Consider the following 24,110-nt stretch of genomic DNA (forward strand, 5'->3'; position numbering starts at 1 on the left):
TTAAAAGTCACTAAACTGCAGCGGAAAACGCGCTTCACCACGAATGTGTGTCTGCATGTTTAGCTGTACAGCGTGCATAGACGCCACATAAAAGTAAACACACACACATCAAAAAGGAATTTTTTTATAACCTTCCTGTTCTGGTCAAAAGTCACCGTGTAGTTGGGTGTGATCTGCTTGTGTTGTAATGATTACACCCAGGACTCTGTGAGCTCAGAGTCAAAACAATCCAAGACAGAGAGGCATCTGTCATCATCATTCTTATTATCATTAATATTATCATCATCATCATGGTGCAATCACAAATCAAGCTGCAACACTGTGTTCCCAAAACTGCAAGCAAGCAGTTGTGTAGCTAGTGGCCACCTGGGTTTAGTCTGTCTGACCACAGGTGTATCTTAAAAAATTTTACTAGTACAAATACTACTAATAAAACTGATAGTATATTTAGTAGATGCAACAGTCTGTCACTTATTTTAGAGTTACAGAGTCCTGTAAATATACATTTACGAGCACTGCACTGCTGACTCTACAAAGGTGGTTCTCCTTAGTAACTGCCAGTTCTGTTGATTCACCTCACCTTGGATCATTCATCAGGTGGGTTATCTGGCCATCCGGCGAATAAAAGATTGGTGGAGTCGCATATCAAGTAGATTATGACGAGTGAGGAACTCCCTTTTAATTACGTACATGTCTCACCAGAAAGTAAATAATGAAGAGTCAGAATTTGGCAGCTTACCAACATGAAGTTAACAGCTACTTCTGGAGTTTTATGTTTTATTATGGTTCATTCTACTGGTATTTATGTCCTATGTTCAGTGATCAGCAATCAGAGTTGTTTGAGTCAGCATTGTTCATTTTTATCATTATTCAATTTCAAATTATCCCTTGAGATGAACCTTTTTTATTTTTTTTTGCAAATAATATCATTATGACCTACAATAAATACCCCTTTATCTACTAGATTACAAAAAGTCATATTCTGATACCAGAGACACAAACTGATAACCCCCCTGTGACCCTATGATCACATTTAGTACTGCTTTTGGTAAACATAATAATGATAATTGTTCACACAGCTCTGCAGCAGCTCTCTGATAAACTCTGGGAATGTGTCAAATGTGTCAAAAAGTTCCCAAAGGGGAATTAGGCCTGGATAGAAGAACAAAGGCAAAGCTATGAGAATTAATAATTAAGTGTTTGTTCCACAGAGGTATTCTGCAAGACTTGTGAAGATTAATTAGTCGACCGGAGTATGAGATGCATCCCAGTAATTAGTTGACTACATATCAGGTCCAGCTGTTGGCATGCAGACTTTGCACTTAACTCAAATGATGATGAACAGTCAAAGATGTTGGATTTCTTATGTTGTTGCACAATATTTTTACATTATAATCACATTAGTGTCCTTGGAAACAATGTGCTTTTTATGGTGGTCACTTAATCATTATCCTCTACCTCCTTCTTGACTTGTGACCCTTTATCCAATGTCACATTTTTGCTGGAGAGGTAAAACTATCCAATATTTCACCAGAACTTTTCTGCAAAAACTAATTTAAACTAATTTTATGCAGCAGATGTATAATTTTTAAATCTTTTCTGAAATATTCATCATCTAGTGACCCCTCACATATACCTCATGACCCCTTGGAGGGTCCTGACCCCCAGACTGGGAACCAAAGCTGTACCTAATCCAATACCAAAACAGAATAAAAGAATATATAGTAAAATAAAATAAATTATGATTAAAATTAAATGCATTTAATGTTGTATGTAAATTAATCATGCATTAGTATAGAGAAACATCTGAATCTTTATTATAGAGCATATAAAAAAACTGAAAATGCTAAAGAGAGGAAGAGTTTAGTGTAAGTGCAGCAGGCTAGTTCTCTAATTTCAGAGTCCCATGTGATGTTTCTTGCCCGCACACACAGACCCAACACAATGCGTCTGAAGCCTCTCCCACTAATGGAAAAAAAGAGAAGAGTTTCAGTTGAACTATTTCCTCGGCACTATATAAACAGGAGGGAGCACACATCTGCACTTCACAGCAAGGCGTGGTCAGAGCTGACAGGTGGGCCCGTGTACAGCTGCAATACTTGATCCAGAGGATACTTAACTGCTTCTTTCTTCCCGGCAGATAAACACATACAGCTGCAACAAAATGCCAAAGTGCCCAAAGTGCCAGAAGGAAGTTTACTTCGGTAAGTTTTTTCGCTTTTATTTGATTTTAAAGTCCTTTTTTTTTTCTGATTTTTTTTATTTGCAGAAACGTGTTAAGAGCATTTCCTGGTTTATGAATTCTTGCAGCTTTTTAGTACAAATGAAGAAACAGGAAGCTGTACTTTAAGAGTGACAAGCTGTCAATCGCATAACTGCAGGCAAGTTATATACATGTAAGATCTTAAGGAAATTTAGTGTTTAAGTATGCAGGTAATTAACTATAAACTGTAAAAGTCGCAGTACCACAATGTAAAATACTTTAGTACAAGTAAAAGAATGCAATTTGTTACGTACAGAAGTATTTGCAAGAAAATAGGCTACTGTACATTTATGTATCAGAAGTAAAAGTATATTATTATATTATTGGATCATTATTATTGATACTAGAGCATGTATTTTAATATCTAATGCACTGAAATGCAGTGGAGTAGAAGTAGCAAGTTGCAGAATATGTACAAGTATTTGAAGTACAAGTACTTCAAAACTGTATTTAAGATACTGTTCAATGGATTTTTGTCACTTTTATATATTGATTACTTGCTCACCTTCTTTAACTGTCAATCACTCACCTCAGTTGCACTCAGCTGCTTATTTTTATTGTTTACATCTGCCTGTATGCATGCATTCCTGCAGAAGAAATATTAAGAGACATTATGCAAATAAAGAAAACATGAAAGACTATATATAGTATGCATGCATTCCTGCAGATTAATGACTGGTAGCCTCAAAAGGTCCATGCACTCTGCAAGCTCTCTTCAAACAAGGTCAAACAAGTTTAAGATCTGCGCTCCCTGGTGGAAGTGAGCTGTCCTTATTGATGACTGATGAGCTACATGAATAATGACTCAGTGAAGCAGAGAGGTCTCTTTTCTCCTAAAAAAAACAACAAAAAACAATCTTGTAGGTCTGTCTCATGAGGATACCATCAAAGTTGGGACCAATTACCGCATCCAGGCAGGAAGGGACAACTCCATTTTATTCATCGTAATACATTTACCACATTGTGTGTAGCTCAGTAGTGTGCAACAGAGTAAATCTTCTCCTGAGACAGACAGAAGCTGAGGCCAGTACAAAGCCCGTGTGCTGCCAAGTCTTTGGACTGTCAGTCAGATGAATTGACCGCACGACTGGGGAGCCATCCTTTCCATTCTCTCTCTTCATGGATAAACTCTCTCCTTCTGGGCAAAACAAGCAAACCAATTTGTTTCAGCCGGAACATACCAACCAATCTTTTTTCAAAGCAGGACAAGAAGAAATATTCTTTTCTAAAATATAGCTGAGGGAGAAGTAGACTGAAACAAAGCTTTGTATTTATGTGGATGCACAGTCTTGTTATTGTCCTAAACTGTCCGCATCAGTTTCCCACCAAAAACCTCCTCCGTATCTCACTCCGTCTTCACTCTGCAGTCTGTGATCGTCTCCATCACACCTCACAGCTCCACTCCCTTCTGCCTCCTTTTGCTGTCTCTTTTGCTACTCATCTGTCTTGATGTTAGCCCTCAGATGGAAACAATCAGGCTACCGCTGCTTGCCTGAATGATGGGATGGGGTGGGGTGGGGTGGGGTGGGGTGGTGGGGACCTGGTCCTCATCCAGAGACACTCCAGAAGACAAAACATTTACTGTAAATTAATTGCTCCTGCTGGATACTCTGCAGGACTACCAACTTTGAAAAATGGCGAGAGTGATTGTTGGAAGCAAAGAGGGGAACATGTAGTGTAGGTTATGTGTGCAGAGACTATGAAAGCATAAGAAAAAAGCAATGTCTCCCAAAATGATTGGGGGGAAAAAAACACAAACAGGCTCTTCCATATTTTCCCACATGATGCATTTATCTAATTCATGATTCTTCAAAATCTCAAAGTTCAAGTTTATCAGTCTTAAAGTAATAATTTGACATTTTGGGAAAAGCACTTCCTGAGATTGACTCGACTCTCATATCCGTTCAATATGAAGCTACAGCCAGCAGCCAGTTAGCTTACCTTAGCACAAAGACTGGAAACAGCTAGCCTGGCTCTGTCCGAAGGTAAAATCTGCTTAGAAGCACCTCTAAAGTTCACTAAGTAATACGTTATCTCTCTCTCTCCTTTTTTTAACAGATTACGAAATATAGCGTGTTAATAAGTGAGCTTTAGAGTTGCTGGTAGGCAGATTTTATTACCATTGGACAGAGCCAGGCTAGCTTTCCCGCTGCTTCCAGTCTTTATGCTATGCTAAGCTAACTGCTGCTGATGTGAGATTCATATTTACCGCACAGACATGAGAATGTTGATTAAACTCTTATGCCAAGAAAGTAAATAAAGATACTGTCCCAAAATTATGCAGACAGTAGCTAGCTAGCTTAGCACAAAGACCAGAAACTGTCCCGAAGTAAAATTAATTTACCAGAACCTCTAAAGCTCACTAAGTATGTACTAAATACATATTATATCTCTTTTTTTGTACTGAGTAAACAATATACAGTATATATCACATTAATTAGTGAGCTTTAGAGGTGCTGGTAGTTGGACAGAACCAGGCTATGCTACGCTAAGCTCATGTTAGCTTCATATTTACAGTACAGACATGAGAATGGTGTTGATCTTCTAACTTGTGGTAAGAAAAGATGATGAGAAGATGTTAAAAAAGAGAGATGTCAAAGAAATGTCAAACTATTCCTAAAAATAAAACACTCCAGCCAACAGCTGGCTAGCAGCACTGAAAACTGGAAACTGGGGTAAACAGGTTGGTCATAGCTAATCTGTCCAAAAGTACCAAAATCCATTACTAGCATCTGAAGCTAACTAATTAACACGAGACTCCAGGAAGTCACTGGTTCCAGCCTGTACGCTAAGCTAAGCTGACGTTCCCTAGTGGTAGCTTCATATTTAATAGACAGAAAATCTTTTCATTGAAGAAACTATTCCTTTAAATCTTTGATATTCGATGAGTGCCACTGTTTTTAAGGTCATTCACTCAACTCTAAATGCTTTGGACTGCAATCTCAGCTTCTTTTTTTAGCATATGTTACACAACCTCTCCAGGAATCTTATTTAGGGATGGAATGAAACAAATAGTTAAACATCCTCCTCTCTCAGTGTGTTTTTCCATTCAGATTAGTCTGTGTTTGTGTATATTGGACGGCTTCCATATTGCTTCAGTCTGCGTGAGTTGATGCAGAGTGCGGATTATTTTTCTGTCCGTCACACCCCGTTTCTTGCACACAGGCATTGTAAGCTTTATCAGATCCACATACAATCAGGTGTAAATCAACATACACTTACGTCAGACTGAACAATCAAGGTAGACTCTGTGCCCTAACTTGACCTGGGATACCATCGCCATTACTGCTTAGACAAGCAAGAGCCCTGTGTTTGCTCAGTCTACTGGTTTATTAAGTACAGTAATTAGTTCGGGTCAGACCACCACATTCTGCTGAGATGTTTTCATGGAGCTGGCCTGAGGGGCTGACCCCGTCCTGGCACACTTTCTCTTTTCCTGCTGCCTGTTGCATAATTTCATGCTGCCGTGACGGGCTATTTTTACCCCGTTTGACAAGGATATATGCCAAACAATATCCTGGTATTGTGGTTAAGCCAGCATGTTTGTGGCTTCACCTGTTCATACATTCTCTGAGTTTTCCCTAGGGGCCCAAAAGTGATACGAGAAATAAACACGCGAATAAATGGCCACAATAAATTTAAAATAAAATAAATAAAAATTAATTTAGCAAAAAAGGAATAAGAATAAAGTGTGCAGTTAATAATAATAAATAAATAGTGATAGAATGGATAATCAAATATTTATTTGCTTCATTTATTTATTTATTTCCAGTTTTCTTGGCAAAATGTGGATCTAAATACATTTTGAGATTAACAACAATAATAATAATAATAATATAATGTGCACATTTATTTATTTATTTGTTATGCTTTGCCGGAAAAATATTTATTTTTTAATCATTCAGAGTCAGTTATTTATTTATCTCCTGTGTCAGTTTTAGGCCTCCATACTTTCCTCGCTCTGTTTTGTGCTTTTAGAAAACTTGCATCACGTTTTGCACTCCTCAGTTGCACCATCGTTTTGATAGAGATTGCCGTGACTAATGATAACACTTCTCCATTTTCAGTGTTTCCTGTGCTTCCCCTCTCCGACCTTTTGCATTCACGGAGCAAACAGCAGGCTTTTCTCATCTTCGCATGCATATACTTGGTCCCATTTCCCTCATAATCATGGAATAAGACTCTAAATTCCATCTACTACAATAAAAACCTGAGACACAAGACGGTTGGGCCAAATTCCTCCACACATTTACAACCCTCCTGATGGGTGTTTGTGCATTTCAGCCCTGCAAGATAAAGACCATCTTTATCAGAGTTTATGAGGCAGGAGGAGGATAGATTCCTCAGGGACATTCAGTGCACTTTTCCCACAAACACCACGCCCAATCAATGTTCTCGAACTAATCTGCAAAGAGATCTTGTTTGTCCCATTAAACGAGAATGTAATCCAAATGCTCCATCTGAGCCCGGTTTACTGACCCAGTGTAACCCCCGTCACCCTTCCATCTCCGCTTCACACTACAGTAGTTCTCCTTGTCGTGGAAGTTAGAGAATGTGGTTATTAATTTTCAATCTTTTGATGTGTTTGGCAGCCGAGAGGGTGACATCACTGGGCAAGGACTGGCACAGGCCATGTCTGAAGTGTGAGAAGTGCAGCAAGACACTTTCAGCGGGCTCACATGCAGAGGTGAGACACATGAAATGCATGACATGGATATTCTGTAAGTTTGCTTATTGTACACAAGGTTGGGATTCAATAACAATTTATCAAATCTGAATCCAGTATTGAATCTGAACCTCCAATCTGTTATTGATTTTACACCAAGAGTTACAAATAAGTTAATATTTAAGAAATAAACCTCAAAGATTGGCATTCAAAATACTAAAAATCATATATTTGTTGCTGACAAAACAATCCCACCACAAGATCTATTTAGTAGCCGTTCTGGAGCTTTCAGTCGTTCATCCTGGAATCGCAGATGTTCAGATTTCCATTTTTTCCCTTGAGCATTTTAAGCACATCTCATCTCATCAGATTAAAATTCATTCCTGACATAGGAAACAGTATTTGACAAAACAATATTACCACAAAGTCCATTTAGTAGCTGTTCTGGAGCTTTTGATTGTTTTGATCACATATATATTCATACATAATCTATAAATATTTGTTATTAAGCTAAATTGATACCTGAAAAGAAAAAAAAAGAGACTTCATTAGAGATTTGTTAGATTGAGTTTATTTACCAACTTGAAACTGGATCCATTTTATTACGTTATTGGTACCCAACCCTGAATGTGCAGTGAATACAGTAAAAATGTACATGATATTTTTTTTGTAATTTTGGCTCATAATGAACTTTTCTGGACAGAGCTTTTAGCAAAAAAAAAGTTTCAGTGTTGTAGATGCAATAAAACAATGACAATATAAAGAATATTCCACATTTAAGATAGAGTTACCACCAAAATGCCAATTAATCTCATTTTTATGTTATATCAATATTTAGTATTAATATTTTTAGTTATTATATGGTCAGTAATAATACAACTCTTCTTCGCCTCTTACAGCATGAAGGGAAGCCATACTGTCACAATCCCTGCTACGGTGCAATGTTTGGACCTAAAGGTAAGCATTGTTATTTAAAATACTCACATGTTCTCCTCACATGATACTTTTCACACAATGAATGAGTTCACTCTGACCTACTGACACCAACAATGACAATCTCTTAACTGTTAAAAAATCTTAAGTCTTTCCCTGTAAGGTGAAATATTTGTGACTAAATACATAACAATCAAAGTTAAAGTAAAAAAACAGCCTTTGTTGCTATTTATTTTTTAGTATTTTACATTCAAAAACACAAATCTGCTTCATCAAGACTGTTGGTGTGATTAAAAATGTTGCTAAATTCTGATTGATCACCTTTTTCCAATTGAACTCCGCCCGTCTCAAACCAGTAAGAAGAGCAAAAATATAGAAATCTGCCGTGTGAAATAACCAAAACTGTTCTCACTTTAGCAGACAGTTATGTGCTCATGTGGGATCACTCATAGGAAGAAACTGATTGAAAAAAACAACAACTTTTAGGGCCTTTAACTACTATGACAATAAAAATAACAAGGCAGGATATGTCAGAGTGACCCTGGCAGTGATAATGATGAAAGCTCAGTCAGCTTTGCTCATAAAGTTGTGTCACAGCCAATAACACCCAGTGTGAGGATGCCTTGTAATTGATTTAAACTTGTAAATGATCCTATCCAACCACACAAATTTCTTGAAATTCTTATCTTGAATGAGAAGAATAGTTGTAATTCTCTACTAGATTTCCAAAGTATAATTCTAATTTTTTCACTGATGTTACTCTTCCTCTGTCCCTCTTTCTCCCTCAGGATTTGGACGTGGTGGAACCGAGAGCCACACATTTAAATAGACAGGTAAATGTGCATGCATCCATTGATCAAATCGTTTGCTCATTTGCTTGTTCGCCGCCTATATTTACATGCTATGTTAAGACAAACAGACCTTGACCCTAAGCAAATCCATCCCCGCGCTTTGCATTGTCTGATGTGTGTTTTCTGTTTCATCATCAGGTTCAGGACCTGCAGTAAACAATATTGCCTGGAAACCAGCTCAAAGAACCCAGCATGCTCACAATAAGTCACAATAAAAACCAGCAGACAAACTGTGCTGTTATTCTAAGGAAACATTTTGTGTGCGTGTGTTTTTATTTCATGATTTTTTTGTGGTCTCTGTCTTCCTGTAGTCTCTTCCTGCTCTTAAGGTGGACATTCTGATCAAACACTTTTTAAAGTTTGTGTCATTTTTCCGTTTATTCTCCCTGCATCAAACTCCCATGAATTAGAGCAATTCCTTTAGCTGATAACATTCAAGTCACTTGCATTTAATGTTAATGTATCATCACTCTGTATAATTGAATTTTCATTCCCTAATCCATTTCAACCCATGATACATATTTTTTTGGCTGACAAACACTTAAACTCTGTGTTTTCCCGTTACATCAACCCTTTTACTTGTAAATAAGATTATATAAGTCATGACACTTAATCGCCAGATCAAAAAAATTTCCCCTGAATGGAACATTTCATAACATAAGAGAAATTGTGTTCTTTATACACTGACCATCGTGTATTTTTGGCAATAAAATCATGAGTTTTGAAAAGGTTTCAAGAGCTCAAGGGTCATAAAACCTTAACTTGGAGGACAATAAAAGTCACAAGATTTTTACCTGGCCATCAGCAACATTTAGCAGCAGTAAATGGCAAAAAAAAGCCTGTTTTGAAGCCTTTTGATCATATCACAGGATATTTCTTAACAGATGGCTTTGGTCTATTTGTTGTGGAGTTAGAGGTGTTGCGTTAAAAAGTTGAGGTTGAAAGACTTTTTAATGGTATTTTACCTTTTATGTTAAGTTTAGAGAGACAGGAAACACCAGAAAAATTAGGTTGTGATGACATGCAACAAAGGCTCCCGTCCAGGATTCAAACTAGGAACATTTCACTTAACATGATACGGATCTAAAAACAATCCAACATCTGGACATCCCTGAGAAAGTTCATTCTTGGAAAAAGTCGTGGGCCGGCCTGTCATTCCTTTCTTTATTTCTTTTTGTTGGTATTAATTTGGGTTTTATTCTCTACCCTTTGACTCGGCTTGAATTATGTTATTGAACTCTTAACCGTTACATGCTGTTCAGGTCAAATTTGATGAGTTTTTACGTATGAGAGCAGTAACAATAACATCATTCTTTTAGCCTGACATTTTATGACTGTTCCCTCAGTGAACCACAATGTACAAACATTGTTTTTGTGCAGCTGAAACACATTTTCATACGCAGAGGGTGTTCGAGGTTAAGTTTGACCCCTACTTGGTCAGAAATTTAAAAAACACCATTCAAAAATCCATTGTGGGTGTAGTGCTGAGGCCGGACTGGGGCTGAGCAGATCCAACAGATGCTTCCTCTATGATATTTTTGGGCTCCGTCGACTTTTGCTCTGCGCAGCCACCCTAACTGTTTCAGAACCACTGCAGCAGCAGCAGCAGCAGCAGCAGCCGCCGCCTCCACCACCACCAACCATGACTCTGCCATCACTGGCTGACGGTTGCTGTGGCAACAGACACAAACATGCCCCAACAGACATTCAGTGTGTGCCCGTCTGTCTGGCTATCACCCTTTCTTCTCTGCAACAAAGACTCTCAGTGTCACAGAAAAATCTCAACCAAGGCCACAGACACTGAATTGACTGAAGCACTGAAACATTTTTCAGCTGCTACTATAAACTGGCTGTAAAATGAAATACAAGCGTTGCTTCTTCATACATTTTTGCAATTAAAGTGTTGTGAGAGCAATAGGCGGAATATGGCTTCAATGCTTTTGACATTCACTCACTATTTTGTGGTTGTTTTAAGCACTGGGGTGCATTATTGCTTTCAAGTTTGAAAATTATCCTTCATTTTTTAAAATTTAATCTCCGAAATAAATTATATTCAAATACAGGAACTTTATATGCCAAATCAGCCATTTACTTCTCTGATCATTAGCCATTTTAGAATGTAGAAATCTGAGTAAATACAACAAAAATGTCGGCTTTCTTCATGTATAGAGTTAATATTTAAGACATTTTACACTTCTAATTAGAGCAACTATTGTAGTGGACATGAAAAAATAAAGTCAAGTTTATTTGTATCACACCTTTTAAATACAGCGGCAGTTCCAAGTGTTTTACAAAGAATAAAATGAGATAATAACATAAAATGAAATGTAAACACACAAAATAGAATAGAAATACAGTTACAGTGAATTAAAGGTTGCCTCAATAAATGGTTTATAAAATACTAAAATGTAGTTACAAACAGATATTATGGCATTTTAAGTGTTTAATAATGTAAATTATTCGTTGACAATCATAATGTCTCTTATGAAGACATATTTTTTATTATAATAAGTGTGTTTTACTATATCTTCATTCATTATCTGTTTAGACACCAGCCTCCACTTAAAGGTGCCCACAGGAGGATTTATAGTCGTTGACAAATACATTGACAAACACTCATGTCTGATTGTATGTTATAAACTGTTTATTAACTGCTAGGATACTGCTTATAAAAGCTAAACATGGTGATTTAAAGTGTTACAGAAAAAGAAAGTGTAGTGGTGAAATTAAAGGCGCAGAGGATCAACTTAGTCTTAAATTTAGATGTGTAAGTGGTTTAAGTTCGGGTGCTTTTAAGATCATCTGGAAGTTGGTTTCATCTGTGTGCAGCATTGCAGCTAAAAGCAGCTTCATCATGGTCGGACTGCCTCCTAAAGATCCAGGAAACCTGCTGGATTTATATTCTTCAAATAGATCAGACATGTATTTTGGTATTTTGATTTTTAAGCCAGCAGCATTACTTTAAAATCTACTCATTTTACGACGATGACTAACCGGGAGCCAGTGTAAAGATTTAAGATTAAGATTTGTTTAATGGTGTTTTTGAGAACACCAGACAAGAGACATGAGTTGATATTTTTCTTTAAAAAAAAAAGTTTGATTTAGCTTCATTTCTTCGTGGGAGAAGGGTAAGAATAAACTGGAAAAAAAAGATCAGGTCCAAAGAGGTTGATCCCTCCTGTCTGAACATTCACTGTTCAAAGGTAGGAGAGTAAAAAGTGTTTTCATTGTTTTGACATGGTCTGGTGATGTGAGTTTAGATTCCCTCTGTGATAATTGTAGCATGTCATTTTGGAATGCAAATATTTCGATCTCACACAGATCTTAGTACAGGAAACACTGCATATTGGTAGTCATGGTGATGCATCTAAATATTTATGCAAATCCAACAGCAGTAGTCAACTGATATAAGGGGTATCCGGTGCTTTAAAACGTATCCGGTGCTATAAAAATGTGAACAAACACACCAGAATTATCAGTTGAAACACAACAAACACACCCAGTGAAGAAAAAACAGACACTAAATATGTTTCTGGCTCCTAAAAGTCTCACAGCGCAGGCTTAATGTATTACGCTGAGGACCATTTCTTGATGTGATCATAACAAACGCACCCCGCAGGCAGTAAGCACACTCATAAAGCACTTATGTTCGCTTACAATGGACTTAAATTGAGGTGTTGCCATTTTTTTTTTCGGTCGAGCAGGATGGAGAAGGAAGCCGGAGTAATTTGCCAATGAAGGCCTGCTGTGTCAGCATGAATCAGAGGCCTTCAGTCATGAAGCTGTAAAATTAAACCCATAAACCTATTAAAGGCTGGAAAATGAGCATGGAAATGACTCCCAGCTATAATAACTCATGGGTGCAGACCTGGGTGGGCCTGATACCTCAGATCAGCTTAATACATTGATTCAATGAAACTATCAGATGGACCGAAAGGGTGTGGATGTTAGGTTATGAATGGACTTTAGATTAGTTAAATCCAGATTATTTGACATTATGAGAGTTAAATAAGACACAGCTACAAATGAGAAGGAGGACACAATAAATTCTAAAGTTGTTTTTGTTGTGGTAATTGATCTAAAGCGAGTAATTCAGTTAAAGTGGCTAAAATCATAAATCCAATATTTAAATGAAACAATTATCTAGTTTATCATCAGTAAAATCACATCAAATCAAAACAAACAAGAAAAAATAAACAAATAACAGAAGAATTATAAGAGTCTTAGACTTTTCCATAACAATGTTACCTTCCTTTTAAAGCTCTCGTGTGCAGGGTTTTAAACTTTCTGACTCTGGCGACTCCTAGTGATCAAAAAATACACTGCGGCAGACAGAAATACACATCAATACACTCATCACCTTACAGATCCAACCTGGAGTCGAGGGGGATGAGAGACAACACAAACGGAGACTTTAAAACAAAGGTGGTTTCTGATATTTATAACATCCAATAATAACCCGAGGCACCACATAACCCAGAACCAGTCCCTATGTTTGTATAAAACAAGAACAAGTCTGCACAAACATGTTCAGATTTGGCAAACCAGGTTCAAATCAGGTTTTCAAAGTTCTTGCATTAGTTTATGCTACAAATAGTCAGACCCTCAGGTAACCTGTAAGTTTGTGTTTGCTCTACGATTACACAGCAGTTACCTGCAACGGTTTGATGCTCATTTGTTGAGCAAAAGCATGAATGTTTGCACACAGTTTCATGGCAAACAATCCGATAGTAGTTGAGACATTTCACTCAAAACCACATGGTGGCGCTAGAGGAAACGTCCTCCTCCTCACCGTGAGTTACTGTATTATTTAGAGCTGCAACGGTTAGTCGATTAAATGATTAGTTGATTGACAGAAAATTAATCAGCAACTATTCTGATAATCGATTTATGTTTTTGAATCTTTTTTTTTTTAAAGGAAAAATGCTAAAATTCTCTGGTTTTAGCTTCTTAAATGTGAATATTTTCTGGTTTCTTAAGTCCTCTAAGATAGTTAACTGAATATCTTTGGGTTGTGGACTGTTGGTCGGGACAAAACAAGAGATTTTAGGTTGCATATGGGATTTTGGAAACATTGATCAACATTTTTATCCATTTTCTGACATTTTAAAGACCCAAAGGCAAGCAAATGATCAACAGATTCATTGATAATTAAAATAATCATTTATCGCAGCCCTAGTATTATTGCTATATTGTTGGAATTTATGTTTATTGTTTTAGGAGTATTAATACTTGCACTTAAGACATTACAGTTGTGAGACAACAGATTAAGGGACTCTTATGAGAGGCACAGCACATCCGCTCCTCCTGGTTTTATGACAGGATCTTTCTGAGACATCACAACACAACTGGAGAACAGGAAGGATTTTTCATATCCTCAAGCATAACAGTGAATCCTTTAAACTGTATCAGATATGTGAATTCATAAAAACAGGCCTGTCAGTTTTAATATGGACCAATGAACACACACACGGCTTTGGCAGCGGGCTATTATTATGCTGAACATCTGTCTTTTCTACAAGATTGGACCTCTCAAAGTGGACCACTTAAATATTATGAAGTGTATTTGTGAAAATAATCTTTAAATTCACCAGTCTGTGCACATGTGGTCCACTCAGAGTTTCCACTCTGCAGTTAAAGAGAGTTGTGAACAGCCACAACCAACCACAACCATATACTTTTCACTTACTTAAACGCAGACCCTTAAAATGATTCAGAACAAACTATTTCTTATTCTCAATATGAATGTCAAGAGTTATTTTTTTCCCATTAGCAGGATGATTTTTTGCTTTGATGGCAGTTATTCCGCCAAGGTATGTAATTTTTCTACAAGGCTGTTGAAGTGTTGAATCAAAATATATGATTACTTCCATCCTTGGATAACAGCTGGAACTGGGACATTTTTATTGCATAAAGTGGCGGTTCCCAACCTGAGGGTGGGGTCATTTTTTTTCTTCTTCTATTTAATTTATCACAACCCGTGTCCACATTAAATGACGTAATAAATGATGAAGGTCATTATTGCTGAATTTTAAGGGGTCGTAAGCCAAAAAGGTTGAGAACCATTTGTTTAAACCTTTGAAAAATTACAAAACAGACAAGTGATCTGGTATTTTTTTTTAAATTTTAACACTTGATTTGTCAAACTTTTTAGCTAAATAATGGAGAAAATAAAATTATACAGATTTGTTTGCCCTTTTTTTTATACTACATATCGATGGCTGAAGAGCAAAACCTCCTATCTGAAAAATGCACTTTTTTGAGAAAACTAAAAAAAAACTTGTTTTCTTGCAGAATGCTATTTGTTAAGGATACCCAATACATAATACACCGTTTTTGGACTATAATATCATATTATGTGTTAACAATACCGACTAGATATTAATGCCTCGCAAAGTGCAGATAGGAGCTTTTGCACTTGGTGCAAGTTGGAAGAGGTTCTACAAAACGATGCTCTAAATTAAGTTAGTAATTAAAATTAAATTAAAAATAAAATTAAGTTTGTTTTCAGGTAAAAAGATGAAGTAAATGTAATAGTTACTACATTGTAGTATACTAGGGTCAGAATTCCTTAAGTGGGAAATTCCTTAAATTCAGTGTATTTGCTTCCTTGTCCACTGGAAATGAATGTTCAGTGATTGTGTGACCCACTCGTGCTGTAGCCTCTCTACACATCCAGGGACTCTGCGTTGTGTTTTTGTTTTGTTGTGTGACTTTTCTGTCACAACGAAGGGCGGGATTATCTTGCAGACAGACTGAATATGAGCAGCCTTCCGTGTTCTCATCATCCAAAGTGAAATCCGCCAATCAGAAAATTCTGCAGATAGGAGGTTTTGTGCTTTGGCCATCGATATTTAACAGAACGTTTCCAGAGTTGTTGCTTTGTATTGATGACCCTTCAGAGAATGATCGCCCGATTGTAGCTCCTCTTGGATTTATGGAGTTTTATAACAACTTTCAGCTCATTGTTTCGTTGTCTGGCTGCAACTCTACTGTTTTGGTTCACTCTCGCTGCTGTAATGGTCTCATTTTTTGCCGCAGCTGGCGGCTGTTTTCAGCAAAAAAAAAAGCTTTAAAAAAGCCTTAAAAACCCACTGTACACTACTCAGCACCAAATGGCAACCAGACACAGTTAGCGACTAGCTGGTGAACGTAGTCGAGCATTTAACAGCTAAAAAACCTGATGTTTGAGTGAATATTCGCTAGGTGGACAGATACATGACTCCAAATGAATAATAATGTTGTTTCGTAACAGCTGGATGCATAAATAAGCAGCTGTTTGCTAACAAGTTCAACATAACAACAAAGGTGAAGATAAATGATGTTTTGTGCTCAGAACTTATTTCTGCTGCCCCAAGTGGCCAAAAATCAGTTAATGCAGATTTAAAGAGCAACTTAACACCAGTTGAAATCTTCCTGCAGTGATGTAAACGTGTACTCCAGGGCATGTCAGTACAGCATGATGTCATAATGGCGGATGTGGTTACAGGTGCAATGGACATGAAACTCACAGAGTCACAGAGGGAAGTGAAACAGCCAGATGTTAAGTTACTTAAGTACTTTATGTCCATAATAGAACAAATTCACATTGAAGTTCCTCATTTTAAATCACAGAATTTTGAAGAATTAGGTCATGAAAGTCAAAAAGTTGGACTAATATTGAAAGAAAACTTAATTTTGCAGCAACACCTTCCTATCGTCATTACTGGCTTCATTCAGGGCAAATAAAGTGCAGAGTGTGAAATTTGGATCACATGCCCCTGCACGACCTCCTGCCTTGAGAAATGGTAACTCAGGGAGTGACTTCAACCCTGTGAAGCCTCCCCTCAGACTCCTGTTGGCTTGATGTTTCAGCTCTGAGGTTCCAGCAGAGTTTCATTTTTAGCGGATGACCAGTCAGGCGTTGGAGTGATTAGAGCCGTGGCGGTTACTGAGCAGAATCTGGTCCTCATTTCTGTAATTGAATATGCATGGTTGTCTCAGATACTCCCTCTGTTCACAGTCCCTCCCTTTTTCATTCCTTCCTTTATCGCTCCACCTCCGTTGTTTTCATCTTCCCACCTTCCATCCTCCCTCCCTTCTTACATTACTCCCTACCTCCACCCATCCTCCCTCCCATCTCATTTACCAGTATTGGGCTGGAGTTGATTAGTGCTGCTGGATGTATCTGTTTCCACTGCAGTGCCCCGTCTCAGCAGATGTGTATAAATAGGCCCTCTGGCGTTGTAAGTGCTAATAAGGATCCAGCGTGTGTGCAGAAAAGAGGAGCTGCTGCCATAAGCATTAGTATGGCAGCCAGCTCCCCCTAAATGCACACAAAGATGGGGATTCATCAGCAACTCCAAGCCCAGGAGGAAGCCTCTGCACTGGGGTAGATAATGAGGCAGCCAGGCCTCAGAGCCTGGATCTCCAAAAAACGTTTTGGTGCATCAATCATGTTTTTTTTCCTCTGTATAAGCCAAAGGGTAAGAGCCTGGCAAACATTCATCTCCTCCAATTAGAGTTGTAGCAGCTTTAATAACAAGGGCCTCCCTATTAGACTGCAATGAAAACATGGACACCAACATTAGTTCAGTCTGTTTCACACATTTTATACTCTCCTCTCCATCTGTCCATATTAAACTTGTGTAATTACAGTATTACTGAGTTGGAACTATTTGAAATTTCATTGATAAATGTTTTAATTATGTTTACATTTTGTGATTGGCAGACACTTTTATCCAAAGCAACTTACAAGCGAGACAAGACGATCATTATAGAGGCGTTAGAGGCATTAGCGACTCAAAAGAGCTGCGGTGCAAAGTCTCAAGTAGCTGACCGGGTATAAGTGCAATGAGAAAGAGCGCCAAGAAGTAAGAAATGCATGGAAGTAGTCGAGTCATAAGACATACCATAAAGAGCATGAAAGTAGTGCAACAATCAACAAAGTGCTAAAAAGGTCAAAAGGGGCTCACAGAAGAGCTGAGATGTTTGAGTGTTTCTTGAATGCACCAACTGAGTCAGCAGACTGTTATCAATTAATTGTTTAGGTCAAGCAACGATGCCAAACATTAACTAGTTCCAGCTTCTCAAATGTGAGACGTTGCTGCTTTTTTTGTCCATATAATCTGAGATAGAATGCCTTTCGGTTTTTATTAGCCATGCTACCAGCTGCATCAAGGGATGGCAATTCCAGTCAATTGGTCAGATGGTCCGGACTGAAATATCTCAACAACTATCGGATGGATTGACATTAAATGTGGTGCAGCCATTCATGGTAGCCAGAGGATTAATCCTGCTGATTATGTTCATCCCCTGACTTTTCACCTAGCCTAGAAATTGCTCAATGGATTGAAACAGACATCGATGGTTCCCAGACGATAAATATCGGCTTTGATCATCTGACATGTCTTGTGCTACCATGACGTGGACTTTTTTTCCAATGACCATTGGATGGATTACCATTAAACTTGGTAGACGTTCCCCTCAGCATGACTTTAACTTTACCTCTCGCCATCATCAGATTAAAAGATTTAATTTGTCCAATAATACTTTGGTATCCTGTGTTTATTGCTAATCAGCAAATTTCAGCATTTTAGCATTATCATTGTGATCATATTAGCATGCTGATGTTAGTATTTAACTGAAAGCACTGCAGCCATACAGAGCTGCTAGCACAATAGTAGACTTGTTGTAATGTTGGCTGGACATCACATCAGGCTCCGGGTAACTGTCATTGATGTTGTTTTATACACTAAACTATTAATCAACAGGCCTTACTTTCAAGTTTGTACCTAAAATTTTATCCACTGTTTGGAAACATCCTGCAGATTTTAGCTGCCACTTTTCACATAAATCTCACACTTCTTTGAGGCAGATCCATCCAGGATTTGGCAGGTCCTGGTTCTCAGGCTGAGAGTCCTCGTATCACACCTCCTGCCGGGCTCAGCTTGGCCAGGCACACACAGTATCAGTTGAGCATAACAACGATGATGATAAATCTTTGTGCATGTGCGCAAGAGAAAAAAAAAACAAAAAAATCCCCACATTAATTTCCTGTTTCTTACTCCTACACACATTCTTGTTCACACACACACACACACACAGACACACAGGAGAGCACCTGGCCACATTCACCAGGATTTCTCTCGACACATGTTGTCTGAGCCTTGAGGGGACTTGGAGACAGGAAGGTTGGAACGAGGTCTGTGATAAATAACCTGTGGTCTCTCTGCGTTCCGGTGATGGATGCTCTGCAATACCAGTGCAAATATAAGTTATCATTAAGTTGGAGGAATTTCTCAGAAGTGTGTTTTTAAATGTAAAAGACGACAGCAATTTTTCAAACTCGAATGACACAAAGAGATGGATGCGAAAGAGCTTTTAGATTCAGCATTTCCCACTGAAATCTTCTAAGGCTTCGCTCTAATCTCTAATTTTCTGCAGCTGTAAGATAGCTAGATAAAGTTGTGTTCTTGTGCTCAGGATCCCTTCTCCCCCTCCCCCCCTCCCATCCTCAACTCCCAACCCTCATATTTGTCTTCCTCCTCCTATCGCCTCCTCCCACGGTTTGGAACAGGCAAAAAGAGTACATGAGGACACATCTGAGCCGCATGCTGTTCTTGTTTGCCTTTCCCAGATTGCCCTGCTGCTCGCCCTGGTGATAGTGGGAGTTGGCAGTTCCCGTCATCATTTTATCTCCAGTGTCAGATCCCGCCATGCTGCAGTTCAGTTAACCATCCTACACTGCCACAGTGATACTGTAACACACACAGACACGGTTCTTGTAGAGGTTTTTACATTTTCTGCACCATTTCTCTGCTGTTGTACACCAGAGAGTACAAAAATATGATGGCAGGCCTGACGAAGAAGAGAGAGGAAACAATAAACTCAATAATCTAACAGTGAGAACGCAGAACACTGAGTGCACATGCAGCTGGTGGGAGGAGACTTCATCATTGACGACTCACTTGAGGTCCGTACAATACTGCCAGGTACAAATCCTTATTTTAAATCTGCAAATTTCAATGTTAGCATCTTACATTTGAACTTCAGTAACCGAGTAGCAGAACTTTTGCAAACCTACAGATAGGCAGGTGCGTTGGAGAAGACCATGGGTCGACAATAATAGAACAAAAGAACCCCAGGACACTGTTTTCTGTGCTTGCAATTAGAGGAGATTTATTGGGAACAACGTTTCGGTACACAGACCCGATGAAGGAAATAAACCTGATGAAGGTCTGTGTACCGAAACGTTCCCAATAAATCTCCTATAATTGCAAGCATAGAAAACATGGAGTTCTTTGTTCTGAACTTCAGTAACAAGAATTATGTATCATGAAATGAATAAAATACACACAGTATGTTTATTTTGAGTAACGCAGGTGTTCTGCTTTATGCTTTAAAAGATACCAAATAGAGAAAAAGCGGTAAAAGGTGCAGCATAACTTTTTAATTTAGCCCTAAAGTTTAGATTTCTGTGAGCAAAGAAGTGTGTGCATCTTGATCTGGGCTGAAATCAATATCATAATATTGATCAAAAGTGTTTTCAAGTAATAAAAATATGGCAAAAATATGTAAAATCACTTATTAAATAGTCAACTTGCAATGACCTGTGTTTAACTGTCAGCATTACATCAGATAAAACTCATGAACAACACAGCATGCAAAACAAAAAAACTTAAAATACATTTTGTTACTTTTTAACCACAATTTGCTTGGAATAATAAATTTGGATGAAAGGATTTTGTAAAAAAAAAAAAAAAAAAAGAATTCCACTGACAGATGAAAAATGATACTCCAGACATTCTTTCGGACAAAAAGAGAGAAATTATGGGTCTCAAACAGCGCAGCTTACCACATATTATGATTTAAAATGTTATGACGGGTGTATTCTTAAGTTTTGCCTCGAACAGCTTGGATGATCCCCAAGAGGATTCTGGACTATAATAAAGAGACAGCAAAAAAAAAAAAAAAAAAAAAAAAAAAAAATGAAGTAAGCAAAGCAAAAGATCCAAATGCCTATTTTAGGAGTTGTTTGATGTTTGATGGACAAATATAAATGAAAGCATGAAAAGATACAGAAACAGCTGGACAGATAGCTGCACAGCTGGACGGTGCTGTGTAGTTTTGTATGCCATGTGTGGACCACGTCTTGAACTGCTGCTGCTGCTGACTGTTTTTCTCTTCCTTTCTTAGTGTGATTGTTTAATATGTTTAATCATTTAAATATTTTTATTGTGTTAAATGTTTAATTTTTATGCACAGACTGCAAACTAATTTCCCTCTTGGATAATAATAAAGTTAATCTTAGTTGACCCTAGATCCACAAAAACCCTAAATGAATACATTAATAAATAAATAGTAAATAATAAATTAAATGAAATAAAGATAAATAGAATAAAATCCAGAAAAATAAATTAGAATAAAAACAAAACAAAAAAACAGTGGTAATTAATTTGTGGTAGTTAGAATTACTTGCAAATTTGTTTGATTTTGTTATATACTGAAGCGCTATATAAACTGAAACAATAAGGGCCCTTAGGTGTTAGTTGCATTATTATCCATTATGTCTTCTTTTATATGGCCCTGTGTTAAAATGTTTATATTTTCAGTTTACATTATATTTACAGGGTGCATATTCCTACATAAGATTGTGTTTAATCAACAACTGACACACCGTAAACTAGGTGGAGGTCATATTCCAGTTGACCTGACTGGTACATAAATGCAGTATATAATACACTATATGTACATAGAATATAAGAGAATAAAGATTTTTTTTACCCAGAGGCCTTTTAATGAGTTAATCTGACCTTCCTTTTGCCTCAAACCAGTGTTATAATTCACAACACTGGTTTACAGTGGAAATAAACAACTTGAGTAACAAACAGAAGCCTTTTAACCCATCAAACCATTAAATGAGAACAAGAAGGAGTTTTCTCTACAAAATAAAACACATCTTGATAAGATGATATGAGAGACTCTGCACAGCTCGGCTGTCAGCTGTTGTCACGACGACGCCCTCCTCTGCTCTCCGTAGGTACTGGACTGCATGAAACACTGCAACGATGCTGCCCCCTTGTGCAGCTTGAGGAATACTTTCAAAAAGAAGCAACAATAACACCACCCATTATTAACTTGGTATGGTTTTAGATCAAAGAAATGAAAAAAAAAAAATGACACAGTCTTCATTAATATTTTAAAACTTTAATATACAGTGCTTCATAAATCATTACTAAAAACACAGGTGGTAAAAATCAAATCGAAACAAATAAGTTACACTGTAGTAAAAAGCACTTGAGATTCCTTTCCGTTTTTCATCATTAGTGTGAACCCCATATGAAAATAGCATAGAAAGTATGCAAACATAGAATTTCATTCATATATATTTTTCTAATCTTTTAGCTAAATAAACCTTTTTGTCCCCTTAAAATTCCCTTAATCAAACTGGATGAAATAAGGAAAGTTGTACAGCTGTGTGTTTGTGTCGTGGGCCTCAGTTTCATCCATAATCCTATTTCTATTTAGAACAGTTTGAAAACTTTCCGTCACAACAACACCCCCCACCCCACCCCACCCCCCAACCCCCCCCCGCGAGAACCTCAAGACGAGCCCAAATAAAAAGGAAATATAAATTAACATACCAAACATGTGAACAGTCTGCAAAACCTTTTTTTTTTTTTTTTCCATTGACTGGCGTACATTTAAACATTTGACCTCAAAAGCACCCTCGCACACACACATGCACACTTTTTTTTTTTTACCAGTATGTCCACACACACACAAACACACCCACACACACACACACAAACACACAAACAGTCTGTGCATAGACCCGAGTTTAACTTGTGGAGTAACTGGTAATTGGAGCCACTTCTCCCCCTACTCCCCACTGTGGTTTAGTCCAAGGAAAATAACCTTTTAACCCATTTGTTGCTATGGCAACAGAAGCTGGCTCCGGGCCGAAGGGCTTAACGTAGAGATATGTAGAGAAAGACAGATCAAAACATGTCGTTTCCATAGTCCGGTTCAGTGCCTCCTATCAGCAACAAGGTAAACAGATAAAAGGCGACCATAGATACACATGTTGAAGTTACACAGAAAACAAAAATATTGAGCCAATATTGGTCTTTAATAACAGCCAGATACTTCTGTCCACCTCAGATATTTTGAATTCCTTCCTAACCAAAACTATGTATTTGAAACCTGTCAAATCTACATGTAAATTTGACTATATTTGCACATTTTTTCCATTAAATTATTCACCCTTAGCATACATAAGCTGTGTCACAGCGCTCTTCAGTAACTGCTGACCCACATAACTCAAGGTTTCAACGAAGCGTGTTAGTGTCAAAACAAGCTAAACAAAGTTAAGACACTTTTCCGTTTGCCGGCAAAAGAGAGAGAAACATCTTTCTGGCATTAAAGGGTTTCGAATCAGTGACTTCAGTCTGAAAATATAAGTCTCAGGTTCAAAATCTCCTGTAAAAACCTGTAAAATGTGAGTTAAGTGTGGATCAGAGTTAATAATGCTTCTTTCCTTTAATGCCTGTTGATTAAATTATTTACTACTAGTAAAAACTAAACTGGCGGAAACGCCGGGGTAGAAAGTACATCACAGGTTGATATCTGGTTCTAAAAAGTCTCATATTGGCACTCAAAATCAGCATTAAGTATGGTTTTGCAGTGAAGAATGTTTCAGCATCTCTTAATGCTTGTTAGCAAATAATTTACTGATAAAATGTTACAATCATCAACAGTCTGTGGAAAGCGTAAAAAGTAAACTCTGGTTGAATTGCTAAGGTAGAAAGTATGTCATAGATGTTGATATCCGGTTCGAAAAAGTGAAGAAAAGTCTCATTTTGGCGTTCAAACTCTTCAAAAAAATCAGCATTAAGTATGGTTTGCTTCAGCATCTCTTAATGTCTGTGAATAATTTACTGACAAAAACCTACAATCATCAACAGTCTGTGGAAAATGTTTAAAAAAAAGAAAAATGAAGTGTGAACTGAAATGTCAGGGTATCAAATATGTTCTAGATGTTGATATTTGTTTCCAAAATGTGTTCTGAATTTGTTTGTGCTGTTTGTTGTCATTCCTGCTTCATTATGTGTATCTATAGAGACCTGCGGTTTCAACAGTCCGAGTCAGTGCCCGCTATCAGTTACAGGGTTGACAGCGAGGCATCCAGAGCAGCCGGTCATGAGCATGACACAGAGTTGGGGAGGAGGATGGGGGGGGAGGGGGGAGGGCTCAGACGCTCTGGTAACGGGGGGGACAGGAGGGGAGGGGGGGGGGTCAACTTGTTCTATTGCACATACGTTTCTGCCTTTTCTTCATTTCTGGCTTCCATAAAAATCTCACAGTTATAAACAGGCAGCAAGTAGCATTATTTTTGTTTTTTGTTTAAATTAAA

At 37.7% G+C, this 24,110-nt stretch overlaps 1 protein-coding gene across 1 annotated transcript; it reads left to right on the plus strand.

Annotated features, from left to right (window-relative positions):
- Positions 1-2,028: 2,028 nt before the first annotated feature.
- On the plus strand, positions 2,029-8,965 carry crip1 (cysteine-rich protein 1). Its single transcript, XM_042387864.1, has 5 exons — positions 2,029-2,204; positions 6,856-6,950; positions 7,829-7,886; positions 8,651-8,695; positions 8,852-8,965. Exons 1-4 carry the CDS (start codon positions 2,165-2,167, stop codon positions 8,689-8,691), a joined length of 234 nt encoding a protein of 77 aa, XP_042243798.1. The 5' UTR covers positions 2,029-2,164; the 3' UTR covers positions 8,692-8,695; positions 8,852-8,965.
- Positions 8,966-24,110: the final 15,145 nt, after the last annotated feature.

Source organism: Thunnus maccoyii, chromosome 16 (genome assembly GCF_910596095.1).
Source record: "Thunnus maccoyii chromosome 16, fThuMac1.1, whole genome shotgun sequence".
NCBI classification, from domain to species: Eukaryota; Metazoa; Chordata; class Actinopteri; order Scombriformes; family Scombridae; genus Thunnus; species Thunnus maccoyii.